This window comes from Balaenoptera acutorostrata, chromosome 3, assembly GCF_949987535.1.
Source record: "Balaenoptera acutorostrata chromosome 3, mBalAcu1.1, whole genome shotgun sequence".
Lineage (NCBI taxonomy): Eukaryota > Metazoa > Chordata > Mammalia > Artiodactyla > Balaenopteridae > Balaenoptera > Balaenoptera acutorostrata.
Window position 1 is genome coordinate 5421159 of NC_080066.1, and position 22425 is coordinate 5443583.

General features: G+C 41.4%; 1 protein-coding gene across 2 annotated transcripts in view; it reads left to right on the forward strand.

Annotated features, from left to right (window-relative positions):
- Positions 1–22425, forward strand: part of CUBN (cubilin) — a 290843-nt gene that overhangs the window by 8441 nt on the left and 259977 nt on the right. Inside the window, exons 2-10 of one of the 2 annotated variants that reach the window (XM_007196413.2) lie at positions 1611–1697; positions 6489–6769; positions 7169–7298; positions 8934–9029; positions 9581–9619; positions 12142–12243; positions 12894–12997; positions 19017–19143; positions 20106–20268. In XM_007196413.2, the coding sequence (XP_007196475.2) occupies positions 6657–6769; positions 7169–7298; positions 8934–9029; positions 9581–9619; positions 12142–12243; positions 12894–12997; positions 19017–19143; positions 20106–20268 (874 nt within the window). In that variant the 5' untranslated portion in view covers positions 1611–1697; positions 6489–6656. Of the gene's footprint in view, positions 1–1610; positions 1698–6452; positions 6770–7168; positions 7299–8933; positions 9030–9580; positions 9620–12141; positions 12244–12893; positions 12998–19016; positions 19144–20105; positions 20269–22425 lie in introns of those variants that run through there. The other variant, XM_057544323.1, reaches the window with a different exon arrangement.

A 22425-nucleotide genomic window follows, 5' to 3' on the forward strand; every position in this document is an offset into this window, starting at 1 on the left:
AGAAGTTCACCACAAGAGGCAGTTCTGTAGCTGCCAAGTATCCCTAAACTCTTTTTTTTCCCCTCATTTTACCATTCTCTTTGTTTTTTTAAATAGATCTTTATTGCAGTATAATAGCTTTACTGTATTAGTTTCTGTTGTATACCAAAGTGAATCAGCCATATGCATACATATGTCCCCATATCCCCTCCCTCTTGAGCCTCCCTCCCACCCTCCCTATCCCACCCCTCTAGGTCATCGCAGAGCACCAAGCTGATCTCCCTGTGCTATGCGGCTGTTTCCCACTAGCTATCTGTTTTACCTTTGGTAGTGTATATATGTCCATGCCACTCTCTCACTTCGTCCCAGCTTACCCTTCCCCCTCCCCGTGTCCTCAAGTCCATTCTCTATGTCTGTGTCTTTATTCCTGCCCTGCAACTAGGTTCATCAGTACCATTTTTTTTTCTTTTTAGATTCCGTATATATGTGTTAGTATACATATACTATACATATACATATAGTATTTGTTTTTCTCTTTCTGACTTCACTCTGTATGACAGTCTCTAGGTCCATCCACCTCACTGCAAATAACTCAGTTTCGTTTCTTTTTATGGCTGAGTAATATTCCATTGTATGTATGTGCCACATCTTCTTTAGCCATTCGTCTGTTGATGGACACTTGGGTTGGTTCCGTGTCCTGGCTATTGTGAATAGAGCTGCAGTGAACATTGCGGTGCATGTCCCTTTTTGAATTACGGTTTTCTCAGGGTATCCCTAAAATCGTCTTCCTTCCCTCCCCCACATCCCCACAGTGGTGAATTTTCAGTTGCTCTCTTCCTCTCATCAAATACAAAATACTGTTACAAAAATGCATTTCCCCCTTTTCAAAAGATTAGAGTAGCAACTATTTGCCCCTACACGGCTATGATCACTTACATGATTGTGTTAACACAACCTGTCATTTTCTTTGATTATAGTATGAAAGGTGTCTAAATCTTTCACTTCATTGCCTTGTTCAGGGAATTTTAGGAGTCACAGAGTAGAAAGCTTATTTTGTTCTTTTTAGGTTACCTTGGAAAGGGATGTCAGGTGGGTTTACCCATGGTCCTCATCAAAGATAACCTCCGCTTTATGGCTTCACACCTTCATGGAAATCAAGCTTGAATTCATCCAGCAGAAGTGCTGGAGTCCTGAGGTCCTGAGCTGTGGGAGGTGGAGAAAGCTGTACTGTGTCCCCCCTGGCTTTTGGAACCATGAATTCTAGCCATGTATGCCCTCTGCTGTGTGCTCTGTCCTTAACCAGTCCCTGTCTCACAATGACACAAGACTCCCCAGTACACAGATGCTGTGTGTGTGTTCGTATATATGCCATTAGCAACCTCTGTTCCTTATGTGAAGCTCTGTTCCTCTATTACATTCCTCCCTCTGGATATGAATTTTCTGATTATATCCTCTTTGTTTATGTAAGGATTATTGTACTTAAAAAAAAAAATCTGAAAAAGAAAAGCAAAAAAGTCCTCCAAACTCTCAATAATGAATAACAAGATCTACCTCCTCAGGAAAATCTCTGCCAAACCTGAATTATTCAAATGGTAATGATTAACCCATAATGCTTTTTCATTCTACTCAAGGATAATTGCAATCATTGTAGTAATGAGCATGGAGAACAAACGTCTGGATTGTGTTCCCTGAGTCAAGACCACACTGCATTCAAAAAGGTCAGTTCATCGCAGTAGTGGATTTGGTAATTTACTAGGAGGTAATAATGCATTTTCCATGAAATGAGCAAATGAATAGTTTTAAACTTACATCAATTTCCATAATTATTTTATGTGATCCTTCATGGAAAATGAACAGACAATTGGAACAATATTGTATTGTTCAGACATTTGTAGAAAATCACAAAAACTGGCATATGTAAATGTACCTTTCAAGCAATGTGAGTTCCCTGAAAAAGAGAATGAGTTAAGTGTCATAAAGGTTGAGAGAGATCATTATATTCACAGATGTTTCCATTAATGACTAAAAACACTGATTAATTCTACAGTATTCTGTTTTAAACTGATGTAAAAATGGAAAGGGACCAAAGAAAGCACCAAAGCCACATTGAAGCTATAAAATGAGATGGGAGCTAGAATATAGGGTATGAGAATCTTGCCGTTCTTCCTCCAAGGCACCTCTTCATGTCAACCCTCTCTCCCTATTCTCATGACTCCTACACTGATCCAGCCCTCCAGATAAGTGCAGCTGGCCTACTGGAAATTTCACGTAAGGATTATTTAACTCAAGATACAAGAGCAGCTCCCCATTAAATAAAATTAAATCAAAATTCTTCAACCGGCCACTTAAGGCCCTTCATCAATGCCTCCACCTTTACCCAACCACCTCTCTCCAAAATGACCCTCCTGGATTTGCAGAACCACTACAGTATGCCCAGACTGGGTTTAGGACCTCTTTTTCGGTTTGGTTCATGCTGTTTTCCTGGTCCTTCTGGACCTGACTTCCTTTCCCTTTAAAAAATTTCATCTCCCGCAAACACACACCGTTGCAGCCACGTTTAGCTCTTTTGTAATTGGAAAGCGTTGGATGTGCCGTTTTCTCTGTCTGGAGCTCCCAATCCCCCTGCTTTGCCTGGAGAAGTCCTGCACATTCTGTGAGACTCACCTGGCTCGTGGGAAGCCTGCATTGCCCTTCCCAGGCAGAGGTAATTCTGTTCTCTGTTGCTTTTGTTGTTGTGCTTTTGTTTTGGTCCTTATCAACGGTCTGATTACAGTGATGCCTTCTTACCCAGCAGTCCCCCTCATGTGAACTTCTAGTATACTGGAATTTACTTGCATATATACTTTTGATGACCACAGAATTTTCCTTTGTGAATTATGAGTCACTCGTGAATTTCATTTGTGCATTGTGTTGGGGATGATTAGAAATGGTGGGAACTGAGGATTCAAGCAGAAAAAGGAGGTGAAGTGAATGGGACAGAAGAAGCAAGGGGTGTACAAAGATGTCTTAGAAAAGTTAAAGGAAGAAGAAAGGAGAAGATAATTCTGATTCTTTTTTGTAAGGAGGGAGGGAGGAAGAGAAGGGAGCTGATACTTCTGTAAGAAGAGCTAAGAAGCTGGGAGGAAGAGAAGAGAGGAAGGTGACACCATGGGGCAGGGTTGGGAGCACAGGTCAGCAGGCCATGCATTATTGATTAGTAACACACTGCCTGTGCAGATGGAGAAGCAGAAAAAACCCTAACTCCACATACCATGTGTAACATCTGCAACAAAGCAAAACACATTGGCATGCACCTTGTTGCAGATGCCAAAGGCTGGAAACCAAGAGTGCAGCAGACCTCTTGACAAACTTAAGATGTGTAAATATCATGGATATTATTAGTGTTCTGAATTAATAATTTTATTTTAATGAATGCAAAAAAAAAGTGTATCACGGCTTTCTTAGGTGTACTCTCACACTCGGTCCCTCCCATGGAGCAGCTCCTAGGGCAAACCCTCCCTTTCTCTGTCTTCTCATCTCCATCTCGAGGAAGAGTTTGTTCCGTTTGGGTTGCCTGCTCTTGGAGACTCTAGGATTTAAATCTAATCTTGCTCTCCACCCGTCCATGTGGGGTTCTTCCTCGCTTCCTGGCGCCGCCTTGCCTGGTTCTCAGACACCAGTTTACTTTTGCCTCACATCCCCAGCTGCAGGTCAGCTGTCCCCTCCCTCACTCAAAGTCCTCAATGCATGTCTCTGTTCTGGAATCTTCTTCCATAAAAGGGGAGATTAGACACCCCTGATATTCCTGGTGCCCATGGTTTTTAAGTCAACTGTGGATTCTTCTATCATTTCTTACTTTAAGAAACCCAAGTTCAAGCGTGGAAGAGGAAGGAGGGTTATACTTATTTACATGATAACCGCAGTTTACATTTAGTGGACACATCACATGCCAAAGACCGGATGTGTTAAACATTTTGTATACCTTCAGTGCTGTTATTATTATCTTTCTGCTGGTGAAGAAACAGGGCCACATGGTCAGAAAGTGATGGAGCTGGATTTTGAACCCACACGAATGATCTTCCCTAGACCTGACTTTGGAGGGGAAAATCTGCAATGTATTCCACTTTGTATTCCTATCATTTTGTAGAATGGCTAATATGTAAAGGGCACATGAAGAATCTTTGTGGAATGCATTCTGAATTAGGGAGGAAATGGGAGCTTTGCCAGCCAATGAAAGACAGGGTTTCAGGTCAATAGAACATTTACCCTGGGAAAAGGAGAGGGGAGAAAATTCACCTGCTAAGTCTGAGGTCATGGATTCTAAAACTATCTTAATATGGCTTTGCTGAAGAAATTCCAAATAAGGCAGGTAAAAAGGATGAGTGATAATGGTGTGGAAACAGCGACTGATTTTTATATTGCTTCCACTGAATCATGTGCAGACTGTCTGACTTGTGTATTGATCTCAGCTAGAGTTGATCAGGTGGGCTGAATGTAAAATTCCCTAACTCGTCATTCCAAAGTCAGTCAGACCTTGAAAGCATATTTCTTTCTTTTCTTTCTAGCATGACGGACAATTAGGAATTGGAGGGCTAGATTGGGAGCAGAGAAATTATCTTTACTTTGTTTAATAATAAACACATTAGTAACACAGGAAAATTCTGTTAAAAAAAAGGAAGTTCTTATTGAAATCATGCTGGAGACATCTTTTATTGCACTTAACAAATTTGCTGAGTGCAAGTAACCTTTAAGAAAATAGAATCATGAAAATAGTTATGTTCAAAGCTCAGAGTTAGAATTGTCCTTTGTGTTGGAGGATTCTAACCCATCCTATTCTTAAAGTTGACAAATATTTCACGAAGACAAGATTTCCCTCCACCCCCCGTACCAAACTGTTAAGCTTTTAAACAAAGCTTGAACTAATGAAACTTTAAAAAAATGTATTCAACTTGAAATATGTTGTTGTATGACACCCATTTCTTAAAACGAATAACAGAATAACAAAAAACTCATCACTTGACTTAAGTATCACCTCAAGAAAACAGCAGCTTGCCAGCTAGTTTTGCTAGTTTTGTTCTTATGGTTGAACAGAACAGGTGTAAAACAGTGTTACATCTCTCCATAATATCAAGTTGCAGAGCCTATTTAAGGGAGTAATTTTTAAGTTCAATGGTATTACATACCTTCACATTGTTGTGCAACCATCACCACTATCTATCTCCAGAACTTTTTTTCATCTTTCCAAAGTGAAACTCTGTACCCATTAAACAGTAACTTACCATTCTCCCTACCCCGCATCTCTGGAAACCACCATTCTACTTTCTGTCTCTATAAATCTGACTACTTTAGGTTCTTCATATGAATGGAATCATCAAGTATTTGCCCTTTTGTGATTGGCTTATTTCAATTAGCATAATGTCTTCAAGGTTCATCCACGTTGTAGCATATGTCAGAGTTTCCTTCCTTCTTAAGGCTGAATAATATTCCATGATATGCATGCAACACATTTTGTTTTTCCATTCATATCGGTCAATGAACACTTGGCTTGCTTCCATGTAATGCTGCTATGAACATAGTTGTACAAATATCTCTTTGAGTCCCTGTTTTCCGTTCTTTCGTGTATATACCCAGAAGTAGAATTCCTGGATCATATGGCAATTCTATGTTGAATTTTTTGAGCAACTGCCACTGTTTTACAGTAACTGTACCATTTTACATTCTCACCAACAGTGTACAAGGGTTCTGATTTTTTCACATCCTCACCCAATACTTACTATTTTCTGCTTTTGTTTGATAGTAACCATCCTATGAGTGTGAAGTGGTGTCTCATTGTGGTTCTGATTTGTATTTCCCTGGTGATTAGTGATGTTGGGCATCTTTTCATGTGTTGTTTGGCTATTTGAATATCTCCTCTGAAGAAATGTTGATTTTCTTTGCCCATTTCTTAATTGGTTTATTTGTTTTTTGCTGTTGAGTTGTAGGAGTTCTTTACAGATTCTGCATATTAACCTCTTATCATATATATGATTTGCAAATTTTTTCCCATTCTTTGAGTTGCCTTTTCACTCTGTTGATAGTGTCCTTTAATATACAAAAGTTTTTCGTTTTGAAGTAGTCCAATTTATCTATTCTTTTTCTCTTTTGTTGTTTGTGGTCTTGGAGTCACATCAAAGAAATCATTGCGGAATCCAATGTGATGAAGCTTCCCCCTATGTTTTTTCCTAAGAATGTTATGGTTTTATCTCCTATAGTTAGGTATTTGGTTCATTTTGAGTTAATTTTTCTACATAATACAAAGTCAGGGTCCAACTTTATTCTTTTGCATGTGGATATCCAGTTTTCCCAGAAGCGTTTGTTGAAAGGTGGCTACTTCTTAAGCAAGGATTGTTTTAGTGGATGTTTCCAAAGCAATTTGTTACCATTTCAAAGGTCAAGCAGATAATGATTAAGTTGTGCATCACTTAGAAGTAGATTTTGACCTCTCACAAGTTGAAGAGTACTGAAGATCTAAGATCATTTACATCCCTCAGGAAGAAGAAATAATGTAGCCTTCTAGGGCAAAGAAGGAAGATCTGAAAACTGCAGGACATTCCACTGATCAAAGTACATCTGCCTGGTTTGCTTTCTCCAAACTGCCACACTCAGTTGGGTAGAGCGGCCTCCCTCCTACCTGACAACCTTGGAGGTTGGTGAGGAAGATGTCCTCACTTTTTCTTTGGAGTTTGGTTATTTTATTGACATTTGCTGAATCATATGGTGAAGCTGGAGGACTTGCGCTGCAGAGACAAAAAAGAAATACTGACCTCCAACAGTAAGTAGACACATGGATTATTTCTGCTGATGGACTAGGGTGGTTCCTCGTCAGTTTTCACAAATAACCAGGTAAGCAAAGGTGTAATTTTTCTTGAGGAAAACAATGATGTTAAAAACAAGATAGGGAAAAACAGTTGTATTGATGTATGGAAGTATCTTTTTATACACAAACTTTTCATTTATCATTTTGCAAATTAGGCAAGCATACAATTACTAGGAGATACCTCCAGGAAATTTGCAAAGAAAGAAATGGCAGGTGAGCAGGGAGAATTTGGTTGAGTTGACCACAAAGCAAAGGTGTATGCAGTCTGTAGTTATTTGGTGAGAAACTTTGTTCTTTAGACTTAAAGACTATATGCCATAATTACCAATACATTCTCTGGCTTGGATTATGCAGGCCTCGAATGACTGCAGAGAGGGGAAATTTAGTGTTTCTTACTGGATCAACTAAAAACATTGAATTTAGAACTGGATCCCTGGGAAAAATTAAATTAAATGATGAAGATGTTGGCGAATGTTTACATCAGGTAATACACTGGAAATGCATTGAAGTAGTTTTGTATGTTCGTATATGGTTACTTGATTGAACAGGCCTATTTTTTGTTTGTTTGTTTTTTTAAATTTATTTTATTATTATTTTTTATACAGCAGGTTCTTATTAGTTATCTATTTTATACATATTAGTGCATACATGTCAATCCGAATCTCCCAATTCATCACACCACCACCACCACCACCCGCCACTTTCCCCCCTTGGTGTCCATACGTTTGTTCTCTACATCTGTGTCTCTATATCTGCCTTGCAAACCAGTTCATCTGTACCATTTTTCTAGATTCCACATATGTGAGTTAATATATAATATTTGTTTTTCTCTTTCTGACATACTTCACTCTGTATGACAGTCTCTAGGTCCATCCACGTCTCTACAAATGACCCAATTTTGTTCCTTCTTATGGCTGAGTAATATTGCATTGTACATATGTACCACATCTTCTTTATCCATTCGTCTGTCGATGGGCATTTACGTTGCTTCCATGACCTGGCTATTGTAAATAGTGCTGCAGTGAACATTGGGGTGCATGTGTCTTTTTGAATTATGGTTTTCTCAGGGTATATGCCCAGTAGTGGGATTGCTGGGTCGTATGGTAGTTCTATTTTTAGTTTTTTAAGGAACCTCCATACTGTTCTCCATAGTGGCTGTATCAATTTCCATTCCCACCAACAGTGCAAGAGGGTTCCCTTTCCTCCACACCCTCTCCAGCATTTATTGTTTGTAGGTTTTCTGATGATGCCCATTCTAACTGGTGTGAGAAGGAGGCCTATGTTAATCTGTACTTTGAATCTTTAGCACAGGGAACATAATCGGAGGTGCAACAAGTCCTTGTAAAGAGCAATGCCCTAGGGTTAATGAGGGGTACAGGTAATAATTCTAGCAGGAAGTGGCTCGCTGTGTAGGCTTATTTACTCTAGCCCAGAGAAGATGCAGAGGGTGATAGTGGGGCCTCTTTACAAGGGGACCAAGGATGGAGGGGGGCCATAGAAAGGGGTAGATGTGACCAGTTTACTTTTGCCACACAACAGAATTGGCCAGTTATTCTCCTGTCTTATTGGCTGTTTTCAGTGCTCATTGTTTTCTACATCATGCAGGCCTATCAGTCATAACATTAGGAGTTGGTATTTAGAGCTTATTATGGGCTATCCACTGTGCTCAGCACTTTATGTGCGTCGTCTCATCTAACCCTCACAGCTGCCCCGTGAGGTTGGCGTTATGATTACCCCTTCAGTAAGGGAGGTAGAGGGACTCTGCAGCAACATGTCCAAGGACATACATTAAATGGCTGAGCCAAGATTTAAAACCTGAACAGTCTCATTCCAAGCCAGGCCTCTTTACATGCATTCTGAAGTGTTATTATGGGAAAATATGCAAATGGAAAATTCCTTGATATATTGTTACTGAAAGGGTAAATGGGATTATGCCACGGCTATTTTAGTCCAACGTTTATTATATGTGGCATTGTTCTGGTTTTTCTAATAATGGACAAGATCTCAGGGCTTAAAGTAGAATACTACTCAAATTTAAAAACTTTTATTCTTATATACATGATTTTTTCACTAGCATTCTCTTCCTCCTCCTTTTTCTTCTCCTTCTTTTTAAAATTAGATCCAGACAAACAAAGACGATATTACGAACTTAAAAAGAGGTGCAATTGGTCTGCCTCAGAATATTTCTAATCAAATCCACCAGCTTGATTCCAAGGTGAGTCTGACCTCCACATCCTCAGAGCAAATGGGTTCTCCTTAATTCAACTTTGTAAATAATTCTTTTGCAGAAGATATACCAAATTTGTATCCTCTTTAGAAATGTAGTGTTGTGATCGTGGGCTTTTGGGTTAAGTGACCCAGCTCTAGTAGAGGGTGTAGAGGTGGTGATGGGCCGTGGTTGGAAATTCTGTGACCAGAGCTTGTGGTGTAAGTCAGCTTTGCTCACTTGCTGATAGCACAAGGTGGATGGGTCACTGTCACTTAGGAAAATTCCCAGAGTCACCATGCACAGAGAATCAATGAAACAACTTATCATTGGGTTGTACTTCTTAAAAAACAAAAAAAGAATGCATGCCATGGAAGAGAGTAGGAAGGAAGGGAAGCCTGAAGGGGAGAGAAAAGAGGAGGGAAAAGGCAATAAGAAAAGGAACAAACAGATAAAGTAAGTCCCCAGCAGAAGGTATTAGGAAAATATGTCACAGGATAGCATTATATGTGACACGCCTTTGAACCAGCTAACGGATGTTTTCTCCTCCCCACTGCTAGCTCACGGATCTTGAGAGAAAATTTCAAAGCTTACAGCAGGTAAGTCCCGTAACTACTAGATAGCCAACATCTTTCATTGAAAATACACTAGAATCATTGATGGAGCTGGTATTCTTATCTTAAGGTGGATGGAGAATCAATATCAAGGACTTCGCTTTTCCCATGATTTAGTTCTCATCACAATTTAAAAAAGATTTTTATTGGAGTATAGTTGATTTATAATGTTGTATTACTTTCTGCTGTACAGCAAAGTGAATCAGTTATGCATATACATATATCCACTCTTTTTTAGATTCTTTTCCCGTATAGGTCATTATACAGCATTGAGTAGAGTTCTTGTGCTCTACGGTAGGTCCTTATTAGTTATCTGTTTTCTATATAGTAGTGTGTCTATGTCAATCCCAATCTCCCAATTTATCCCTCCCCCCACCTTTTCCTCCTGGTAACCATAAGATTGTTTTCTACATCTGTGACTCTCTGTTTTGTAAATAAGTTCATTTAATTCTCATCACAAGTCATGCTTCCCAGGACACAGATGAAGCAAAGTGAGCCTCAGAGAGATGAAGGTCACTGGGCATGTGAAGTCCTCTGACTCTAAGTTTAGCCGTCCATTTGCTCTTCCTCTTCTGCTGGCACTTTTTAACCGTGCAACTTTAGGCTGAAGCTGGTCAGCTAGGGACCACCCAACTTGCTGATTCTGGCATCCAGGCCTCGGTTTTCAAAGGCCTTACATTTTCTCTAGCATTAAACTTAGAAGTCTAGGATGTATCTCAAAATATTCCAAATCTTCTTAAAAGTATATTTGCTGGTAATTAAATATGAACAATTTATTAGAATAAACCTTCCATAACTTTACTACATGCTTGTAAACTAGTCCTTGTAATTTTAGACTTCTTATCCCTTTTGTAGGGAGCTGACATTTTTGAGACTTTCATGGGAGCCGTAAACTTCCACACAGAGAAATGCATAGAAGGTCTCCATATTTTAAATTTTGAATAAAAGCAAGGGAATTCCAGGTTAAGAATCCCTGCCCCAATATTCTTGGTCTGTTTTTGATTATGCTTCAAATGTTATCCTCTACTTTGGTGTTTTAAATTCGGTGAACAAGTTCTTGTATTCTTTTTGCCGGCTTTGATAATAAATTGCCCTTTCAGCCTTTATCTTTTTATGGAGTAGTGGAGGAATTACAAATGAGCAAGGCACAGCACGAGAGTTTGCAGTCTCCTAGAGTGCTTCTTCATTCCCACCAAAGGTCAGGAACTGGAGGCCATGGGCCAATGAGCTCAGACTGGCCACCCTCTGCCCATCCCCCCAGGAAGAGTTTTGAATGATTTAGGAATGGAAGTGCCTTCATGCCTTTGGATGGGGCAAGTGCTCTCTGGGCACCACAGTCCCCCGAGTTCCCTACTGTCTTCCTCCTGACTGCTTACGGATTCCATTTCCTGCTGGGCCCCCACGGGCTTTTGAGGTTTTAATCCTCAGTGTTGTTTTGTATGCCAGAAAAAACTCTAAATGAGTTTGTGGTTAATTTTTAATAGTATCCTGTGATGAACAGAGCTAGTTGTGGTACTGGCACAAAGACAGACGGAATAATGGAAGAAAACAGAGCCCAGAAAGAGACCCCCAAATGTACGGGCACCTGACTTATTACAAAGGTGGAGAGAGAATGGGCTTTGCACTAAATGGTGCTGAGTCAGCCCGCCATCCTCTGCTCTCAGTTTCATCTGCAAACGGAGGGAACAGACTTCATTTTCTCTCCGAGTCACCAAATATTTTTTTAAAATGTGAAGAATAATTTGCTCCTATTTTAATTTTTAAAACAGAATTAGACAGAGTTTAGGTGAAATTAACGGGATAGCTTTCCTTGCATAATCACTTGTCCTCTCTAAAGAAGTTTCCTCTGCCCCCAAAGGCATTGCAGACCTTACAAGACTGGAACTGGTAGCTGATATAGGGTAAGATTCCCCAGGTTCTGTAGACAAAGGCAGGTCTGTCTGCGACTCTGGTCTGAAAGCAGTCATGTGAGCACGAGACCGCAGGGTGTATCTAAACCACAGGCCACATTTCCAGTAAAGGGTCTTGGAGTGAAAAGAGTCCAGTTATCTTAACCCAGGGGAGGAGGGGTGGCAGCAAAAGATGATCATATTTCAAATGCTTATCTGGAGGTACCAAAGATAAGAACAACAGCAGAAGAACAGGAACGAGAGAAATGTTCCTGTGATTCCCACACCTGAAATCTTGACCCTTGTCCACCAACGTACATTTGTCAAGTGAACAATGCTTTATCCAAAGAGAGAGTGAGAATCCGCACCTGTCACTCATGCCTCATCCCATCCCTGGTTAAATGCATGTGAACAGTGAAGGAATATGAATAGGACTGATGATATCAATCGCTTTGTTTTTTCATAAGAGAGTTGATACGAAGAAGAATTTAAGTAATGGATTTAAAGTCTGGAGGAAGACCCTCCATTGATCAGGAGTAAAATGTAGTTTTATATACATGCCTGCTCTGAAACATGGAAAGCACGATTGTCTCGCTGACCATCCTGTCTTTGTTTCAGACACATGACAGAAAGGTCTGCAGCAGCAATCCGTGCCAGCACGGCGGAACCTGCCTCAATCTCCAGGATTCCTTTTTTTGTATCTGTCCCTCACAGTGGAAGGTGAGTCCCTTGTCTTTGGTTAAAAATGATGGTGAGTCAGCATCGGTGGTTTCCTTGGAGTCCTTCAGACATATTTAATTCTCCGTCCAAGGTTTCTAGGATTCTGTGGTCTCCTGAATCAGAGTGAATGACACCACGTACGCCAAAATCCAAACAGCGGCGGGCATGATTCTATCACCCACTGAATACTGAACCATCTTAAGGAGGGTTCACTGGATTGGATACTACGTGTTATTCTGGCTAGCATGAATTTAAATGGTTCAGCCTTGAAAGTACTAAACAAATCTTGATATAGCCTGTACGTTTTCCTGTCCTTTTCTATTAATGATGAAAATGTTCCTGACATGTGCATTAAAAAGAAATTATGTGACTATTCCCAGGCAGAGCTCCATAGTGAAATGAGGGTTAGTCTGTGTAAGGATTCTTCTCGTGTGACTGGTGTGATCTGCGAAGAGCTCTATGTCTCTGTTCGGCCATACCTGAGTTCCAGAGGAAGGATGACTGGAGATCAGTCTCAGTTTTAATGTATTTGGCTTGACCGAGGATTTCTTTACTGTCCGTGTTTAAATCCTTCAACGTATCCTGTGAAGACTGGCCCCAGATGCCTCCGTGACCTGCGACACCTGACTTTGTTCTTTGTCTGAACGCAGGGTCCTCTGTGCTCCGACGACGTTAACGAATGTGAGATTTACTCAGGGACACCCTTGGGCTGCCAGAACGGAGCCACGTGTATAAATACAGCAGGAAGTTACAGGTGATTTTTTTCTTTCCTTTTTTTTTTTTTAAACCAATAAGTATTTATTTTTCATACTCACAGGTCTGCATATTGGCCACGGTGGCTGCACCTCATTTAGGTTTGGTCTGCATGTCTCATTCTTAGGCCTGGGCTGGAGGTGTCCCAGCTGCCTGAGAAATGTCCTTCTCATGGCCAAGGTCAAAAGCCCCCAGAGAACTAAACAGAAATATGTAGTCTCTTAAAGCTTTAGCTCAAAACTGACTGTCACTTTTGCCTGTTTTTTTGGTTTTTAAAAAAAATATCAGGGTGTGTTTTTGAAGGGCTAAGACATCCCCTGGTTAAAAGTGTGCAAGATTAAGCATCTGTATTACCAGCAAAATTAGGTGCTCCCTGGGGAAGTCACGTGGTGCTTATTTAACATACACGTAGCTATTTACTTAGATGGAAAAAAGCTTGTGTGACCTCAGCTCTCACCCCATGAAGAAATCCTTTCTCTGGAATCTCTGAGGAACGGGAAGGAGGCCACCATGGCTGGGGTAGAGAGTGAGGATGGCCCGGGGCAAGATGAGGCTGAAGGGTTAGCAGGAGTCAGAGCATCAAAGCGGCAGCCACTGAAGAGCCTTACGTAGAAGAGGGAGGGACGCCACCCCCCATACCAGCGAGCCCCTGCTGCCCTCATTCCACAGAGTAGAGAGCTGATAGATCACATCAGGACATCTCCATTCAAGCGCTAAGTGCAGTGTTCGCCGTAACCAGAGCAGAGACTGAACCGAGGTTCTCTTCACACGGTTCACGCTCACTGTCTTTCTTCAGTTAGCCATCAGGCCCTCAGCACAATCGTCAGGCCTCCCCCGTCTTCTCTTCCGATTGCCTCTGTCACGTGGCTCGTCTACTGCATTCTCCTGCTCTGCTCAGGCATCGCCCTCTGCAGGAGAACTTCCCTTCCCTTACAAAGCCGACTTAGGCATCCCGATGCGTCCATGTTCCCATCAAACTCTAGGAATATTGGTCTTTAAAGCTACACTGGCTGATGCACTATCTTGTTAGATAATCAAGTCCAAACATGTATGGCAGATCAACGTCAAACTGTTTCTGTAGTTTCTTAAAAATCACTTAAAAGAAACCCCAAACCTCTAGACATCATCTTTCCCTATAGTTTGGTGGATCTCCTATATTCAGTGATTATTAAAAGATAAAGAAATTGGTTCTGTTATGACAAAATCTTTGGGTGTGACCTCAGTGGAGTAAAGAGCAATTATTTACTCTCTCGCTGGTATCCCTGATGTCTTGTTCTTCAATCCCCTTGTAACAATCCATTCTGACCTGTCCAGCAAAAATGAGCACAGCAATTTTGGTTTTGGCCTTGTCATCTGTTCACACACTATTTTCTCAGAAAGCAACCCCAATCTTCCTCTTTTTCATTTAGTTGATCCTTTTGTTCTTTTGACCTGATCTTAAAATTTTTTGCTCATTGCAAGTTACAAACTTAACTCATTCAAACTTCTGGTGGATGTGTCTGTGAATTTAAATGTCATGCACACTGTACCGCCTGTGATGTAAATGAACTATTACATTAGTAAAGAGCCTTTTGCTCTCTGGATTTTGTTTCTCATTTAAAGGCACCCCCTGATCCCTGCTTTTATAAACATTCAAGCTTGGGCCAGATCCAGAATGCAGGTGTAATCTTTCATTGCCTTGAAAGCATTATCTCCTCATTTCTGTTTATGGGCACTTATCAATGAAAATTGCTGCTTGCAGATATCGGTGGCAAATGACTCCTAGCACTAATCGTTCCCACCTTCCTGTTACTGAGGAATGTCCTGGAGATTAGTTCTCACTCTTGGTCTTCTGTTATCATCACTGTCTTCTGGAGTCTTGCAACTCAACACAATAACAAATGTGTGCAGCAGGGAGGAGAGACCCATAGACGGAGCCAAAATCGTTCTTTCCCCCCAGGACAAATTTGTATTTTTACCCCTGCAAAATGGAAAAGAAAAGAAAAATTTTAACACAAGTATTTGCTGCATGTCAGAGGTTAATTTTTCCAGATACAAACGAGAAGGAGGGAGTGAGGGAGAGAGAGAGAGAGAGAGAGAGAGGAGAGAGGGAGGGAAGGAGGGAGGGAGGGAGAGAGGGCCACTGTATTTGTTGAGAGCTGCCTAAATGGCAGATTCAGCTTGATAGGGCAGCACTGAATTATTTTCTCTTGCACCGTCCTATCAAAGAAAGCCCAAGGACTGATTGTGCTGACCCTGGGAATGGTTTTGGTTTCTAGTTTCTGCCCTTCATAGATTTGCTGGAGGACGTTAGGGAGCACAGCACTTCAATCTGGTTTCTTCTTGCTGTGGGGATGGTTTATGAAGCCTCATGAATTCCAGTTGATTATCTATGACCGAAATACTCTCATTCAGGCATATGATGAAGTCTTTTTGAAGGAATAAAAGAGCATATCGAAAAATGTACATGAGCATAAGATTAAACGCTTGCTTTGTGGAATCTATGTGGAATGAAACAAAGATCCTTTAGATATTTTCTCGAGTTCTACTAATTACGTGAGGTGAAATCCTTGTTAATCAGTAGCTAGAAACCCCTTCTGGAAACTTCTGTGGGCAGTTGATGAAGGCAAACTTGAGACCCTGTTGAATAATCTGGATGTGCAGAAATGTGTCTGTGGTGAGCAGAGTTTGCTCTGGATTTGCAGCCTTCTTCAGTCTCTGACTCTTAGAGCCCACTTACTTGAGGGAGACAAAGGAGTCTTTATTTAAGGGGATTAATAATTTTTAATTATAAAGACCTGTGAAAGATAAAGCGCTATGCAAATACTAATTCATTGGAAGCCCCATTTCACAGAAAAATTTCTGGTAAAAATTCTTTCTTGGAGTAATGAAAGTAGAGCAAGAAAAACCATCGTCTGTTTTCCCCGACTCCTGTGGCTCGTGGTCTTGTCCCAAGTGCTCAGATAGCTAACAGGTAATATTTTGCCACTTCTCAATACTGTTATTGCCTCTTTATTCTGAAGAAGTAATTCCTATTGTTTCCTGCTGACTGTGGGTCTAAGACAGTCCGTGGGATCCTCATTGGCCATGCATGGATGGTGCATGTTATGTACTTCAGGCTCAGATCTAGAAGGCTTTATAGGGCAAAAAAAAAAAAAAAAGTTGAGTTTGTTGTTTGTTTTTTCTCCAAGAACACAATGGTGTTTATCATATTTTATTTTACTTATTTCCATTCTTATCACTGGTAGATTTTAAGACAGGCAGAGCCTATGATGGAGGATCATCTGGTTTTAGCTCAGATGGTAGTTAGGTATTAAACATATTACCTCTTTTAGTTAGTCAGTTATATTAATATTGAACCATGGACTCTAGCACAAGTTAAACTATGACCATGAAAATATATGTGACCTCGTCTCAATTGCCAAATGCACTTGCAGCGTTTTTGAAGATGGAAAAGCCTAGTTTTTTTCTGCTGGAACCAAATCAGCAATAGAAGGTCATTACAAAAGTGACTTCTTCAGGGAGGCATATAATTCACTACTCTTTTTCCTTAAGGGTGTATCCAGACACCTTGAGAATATACATTTTGCATGCAAACACTGTTATGTTAAAAAGACACGTAGAAATGGAAAGTCTTCAACTAACTCTCCCTTTCAGAACATGGGAATGCGATGTGGAAAAACAATAGTACAGGAATAACACTGACCTACGTTTTAATTCATCTTCTGCCAATTGCTAATTCTGTGCCTTGGGCAATTTGAACCTTGCCAGTAAAATGGGATTAAAAATATTTGTCTTTGAGGATCATAGTAAGGAAATTGCTCTTGTATTTGGCTTCCTTCCTCCCCTTAGGCTTTCTTCTTCTCATGTTATCTAAACTTAATGAAAGAAGTATACTTTGTAGCTCATTAGGGAAGTACGTAGGATTAAAATATACTCCTCTCCAAATGACAATAGCAAGGGAGAAGGAAGAGAGAGGACTTAACTGCAGCTCTTCTCAAATTTCAAGTCCTTTTCCAATAGTAAATCACTTAGTGATAAGATAAATGCAGTTTCCTGAGCACTTCCTACAGGAAAATGCCTTTAGACCCCAAGGTGAAAATAGTGTTCATAGATTAGCACTTATATTTTACAAGAAACAGAGGCAGAGGGAGTAATTATTACATGGTCTAAGGTGAAGAGTTAACAGGAAGGGTCAAGATTTAAACCTAGGCAGTCTTGTCCCATGGGTTCCTGAATACTCAGACTTCTCATACATCATAGACTCAGAAAGCTAGTAATAGTTGGTTTAAAGATTAAAAAAATTTTCCTTTGGTGGGTGGAGGTGCTGGTAAAATAAACTTTTAGCCAGGAAGCCACCTGGATCAGATCCTCAAATGTGTGCAAGAGATGGTCCAAAGTCCTGCCATCTCCAAGAGTCTAATTAAATTGTCTGAAAGAATATTCTGTGTAAGGCTGGGAGAGTGAAGAGGAAAGGGAGGAGAATATGAGAGGGGGAGTATGGAAAAAGAGAGATGAGAAGAAGATAAATAGCTTACGGGTAAGGAATGAATAATTGAATTTCTTTTTCAGTTTAATCATGTATTGCTATCAATCTATGAGCTTAATGAGAAAGGCAACCTTGGAATGCTCAGAAATGTAATTTATTAATGGAACAGGTTTTACAGAATTATATATTGATGTTGCAAATTGCATGGGACATCCTTATACCACAAAAGTATTTATCTGAAATTCAAACTTTAAACCGGGCATCCTGTATCTTTATTTGCTAGGTCTGGCAACCCCACACGGGAGTGCCTGCACGGTATCCACCATACTCTTACTCTCCATCTCCGGCCACATTTGTTGGTCTCTTTCTTCCTTAGAACCCGCTCGAAGGTGCCACCACAGCAGTTGTTTCCGAGGCCTCCACGGCTACACCGAGTTCTGTGCCCAGACTGTGGCCCCTGGGGCTTCTCCAGCAACCAAGCTCCCCTTTCCCTCCCTGCCAATCACTGCCAATCACTGCCAATTTGTTTTTATCCATGGACATCAGCTGAGCTTTTTGTGCCTCAGCACGTATCGTTAAAAGCGCTTCTTTACCAGGTAGAGTGGCCCCTTTTGCAGAACACTCAGAAACTAGTTCACGGTCCATGGCCACACAGGTCCTCCTCGTACCTTGACTCTGCCCTTGGCCCCAGTGGCCAACATGGCTCAAGTCAGGCAAACAGTGCCCTGCGGGCCTGGCTCTCGCTCCATCAGCTGTGCTCAGACGTGTGTAAAGAAGTGTAGCCTCTGTGATTCCTCTACCTCCCCCCCTTCCCCCAGCCACCATCTCACACCATCCACATTCCCTCTGAAGCTGCAGGACAGATATAAGACTAACTCAGCAACTTTAAGATTACCATAGCTTAAAACCACTTTGCTTATTTGATTCTTACGGAACTGAAATCTCATGACAAAACACCCAGGGCTAGTTTAGGTAATATGTGATAATTACATCTTGTGAGTTACAATGTGACAATGGAAGAAATGTTACTATGTTAACTCCTGTCTTATGGATAGAAGTGTTGCCCTTGTAGTATAATCACCATCATCATAGACTCTGAGATGTGGATATACCACTGTTGGTGAGGTTATGCAAGCCTAGAGAATATTCGGGAATTTATCCATTCAGTCAGGGTCACCTGGGCTTACTGGCGGGTCCAGCTGGATGGACTTTGAGAGGCTGCGATGATCTCTCCCTGTACCATCCTGAAGAGCTCCGTCCCCCTTAGTTTATAGATGGCTGACCTTTGAAAGCACTGTTTGATGACCTGATAGCAGAAGAATTTATTGTGGTAGTCGTGCCCTCTCACCCCATATTTGACATGATAACACATTTACTCAATCTGCCGCTTAAAGAAGAGCACAGTGGTTTTCTCCCAAGATGCCAGCCAGTAAATCTGGTTTGCTGGTTTATGATTCCACGTGAAGATCACTGACCTGCAATCGGAATTACTGCTATTTTTTTATTGATGCTAAGAAACAGGTCCTGACGTTGTGCTTTGTGTGACCAACAGTTGTCTCTGCTCGCCTGAGACCCGCGGCCCCCAGTGTGCATCCAAATACGATGACTGTGAGGGGGGTTCCCAGGTGCGCTGTGTCCACGGCATCTGCGAGGATCTGGTCCGGGTGCAGGCTGGAGAGGTGGGTGTCTTCCGGAGTGGGACCCCTCGGGAGAGGCCTGGGTATTAGTTCCTCCCTCTGCGTAGCCGTGTACAAGCAGGACCCTGTGGGGCTGCAGAGGAGAGCCACGTCCTGCCCTTAAGCCGGCCTCAGATGAGGAAGGTTGTGACCATTGTCTATAAATAAACAGAAAACGGGACCCAGAGGTTGATTTCATTATATAAATCCGAGCATTTTTTTATTATTCGTCCATGAATCTCGCTGTGAGACATGACCTTCTCTTGGCCTTGTGAGTTTTAACGGTGACAAGACATGGCAACACAAAAGGCCTGCCCTTGTTTGCAACATTCAATTTTAAGGAGTCTGGATTTTTCTGGCCGCCTGAGCCCCTGTGACTGCTGCAGACTCTACCTCCCTGAGCGTCCCCTGTGCTCTGGGTCCTGGCGACCTTGATTCCTGGCCCTCAAGGTCGCCCAGCCCTGGCCCACTTGGCCTTGCTGGAGACCTTCCGGTCTTTATTTTTAGTTCTATTTTTTTCTGCCCATGTGATGGAAAATGGTTCCCTTCCAGCCATGGTGGGAGGGGTGGTGGTGGGTGGAACCTTCAAAAAGGAAACAAACAGAATTGATTTTCCAAGGTCTGTGCCTACATGGGTGTTTTTCCCTCTAAAAGCAGAGCAGGCTGAGTTGATTGACTTTAATTATATTGACTTACAGCTCTTGATTGTTGCTACTCTTTCCCAGGCATCTTTGGGAGCAAATGACAGGTTTCCCTTATTCTAAAATAAAGCTGTTTCTCTTTTTTTCATGGTCTGGTCTAAATGCTTAATCATATGGGAAGAAAAAGAGAAGCCACTCCATTGGCCTTATGGAAATGAATGTTAGAGGAAAAATCAGTTTCCTGTGGGCTCGGTGAGATTTCCAAAGGCTTTTCGTGCTCATTTTTCTTGATTGCCTTTCTTCACACCCTTGTCGTCCTGCCAGCCCAGGTACAGCTGCCTCTGTGATGCCGGGTGGACGGCCCCGTCGAACAGCATGGCCTGCACGCTGGACAGAGACGAGTGCAGCCTCTGGCCTGCGCCTTGCTCAGCGCTTGTGCAGTGTTTCAACACGCCGGGCTCCTTCTATTGTGGCGCCTGTCCCGCAGGTATATGGACATGTCCCCGCCCGGCCAGAGATGCCTGGCAGCCAGGCAAAACGCCAGAACCAAGTTCTTTCCACTGCGGAGGGATAAGAACGCTGTTTTCAGGATGGCTTCCGATCCAGTTTCATGTCCTGATTCACTAAATCCCACTCCAGACCATCTTACTGCTGCAACAATTCAACAAAAGAAATGGGGGGTTTGTCCCAAAGTGTGCCAGAGTCAAATTTTGGGGCCAGGGTTAGCCATAGAGTTTGGGAGGTCAAACATTTTGTTGCTATGGCTGTGAACTGATTAGACTTGAGATCAAAAGACACGTGCTCTGGTCCCACCTTTCATATGAACCAGATGATGGTAGACTTGGGCAAACTGAGCTCTGACTGTGTTCACTAGAGTCCAGTAGTCCTCACCTGGGTGTGTCATTAGAAGACCCTGGGGCCTGGCTGTAAACAGGGTCGTCCAGCCCCATCACAGACCCACAGAGACGGAACCTCCAGGGGAGGTCCCTGAGAATGTGGACTCAGGGCTCAGAGACTGCCTGGGTTTGAGTCAAAGCTTCATTTCTTACTGTGAGATCATCCTCCTCCCTTCAAGGCATGCTTGCAGAGCACCTGCTGTGAGCTGAGCACTGATCTGGGTGCACTGGTAAGCAATCGACCAGACCCCAGAGAGTTTACAAGGCCCGTCTGCACTCCTTGGGTGTTCTTAGAAAGCGGAACCCAAGAAGAATATAATAACTGCAGCTATTCCTTATGAGAATGTCATTAAGGCACTGTGCTAGGCAGTTTCTAATTCATGCAGCTGCAACAGAAACAAGAAATGGTGGGAATTAGTATTATTCCCATTTTGAAATATAAGAACTTGCACCTCAGAGAAGGTAAATAACTTGCCCAAGATCCAAGAGCTTAGCCTCAGTCAGGATCCAAACCCAGGTCTGCTTGGCCCTGGGTGAGAGCTGAGCTGTTGATTTCTCCCTGTTTATTCTCTCTTGCCAGGGAACCTCACATGCCTGTTGGTTCCCTTAGCAATGTCTGGTTTAGTGACTTTCTCCAACTTACATGTTTAGATCTTGTACAGCTAGAAAGACGCTGAAGAAAACACGTCAAGACCTTTTCCTTCTTAGTTCTCAGGGGCAAGCAAAATGTGCGAATAATTATGTTCTTCAAGGTAATTTGCCAATGACAATCTTTAAAAACTAGAAATCAGAAAAGTAAATCATTTAAAGTATAACCTGGGCAAAGGTGTTCTTACGTTTTTCTTTTTATTGTTGGAGAAGAAAAAGAGAAACACAAACTTTTTGTTTTCCTGTCAATCACCTTAGTTTTCCCTGAATATCAAAGCAATATATACTCTTATAAAATATAAAGAAACTATAAAATTACAAAAAAAAAACAGAAAAAAAAATAGTCATCACTCAGAACCACCACTAATGTTTGAACATATGTCCTTCCAGCTTTTTTCTATGCATTCAATTATTCACCCGCAAATATGATAATTTTCTCAGGTAGATTTTTAGAAGGGGTCCCTACTTAGATCAAAGAAAATAAATATTTTAAAGGATTTAAAATGTTTTAAAAATTCTTATAATTTTAAATCATTTCAATTGAGTAATAAAACTCAACAGTTGAATAAAACAGCTGTGTCTCAAGTAACATGACAATCCCTTTCTTCTTCAAGCTCCTTCTCCTGATGAAACCACTGTTAGCAACTGGTTCTCTCCTCTTCTGCCTTTTCCTTCACTCATACAAGCACACAGACCTATATGCAGGTTTAAAAAAATTTCTTTCCCCAAACTGGGATCACAGCTCTGCATATATTTCTAAAATTTGGTATTTTCAATTAAAATAATATGGGAAAATTCTTTCAGTATGTGTGCACATATTATTAAAATAGCTTTTAGCATCCAGTGGTATAGATGAGTCATAATATTTTCAGCTATGCTCCTATAGACCATTGAGAGTTTTTTTTCCCATTAAACAATGCTGCAGTAGATACCAGCTTACCTACATCTTTATGTACTGACAGTTTTATCATTGCAGAATAAGTTTTAAGAAGTGGAATTGTTAGTCAAAAGGTATGTATTTTAAAATTTTAAACGAATACTCCTAGATCTCTTTCCTGATAGGTTTTATTAATTTAACTTCTGACTAACAGCATATAAGA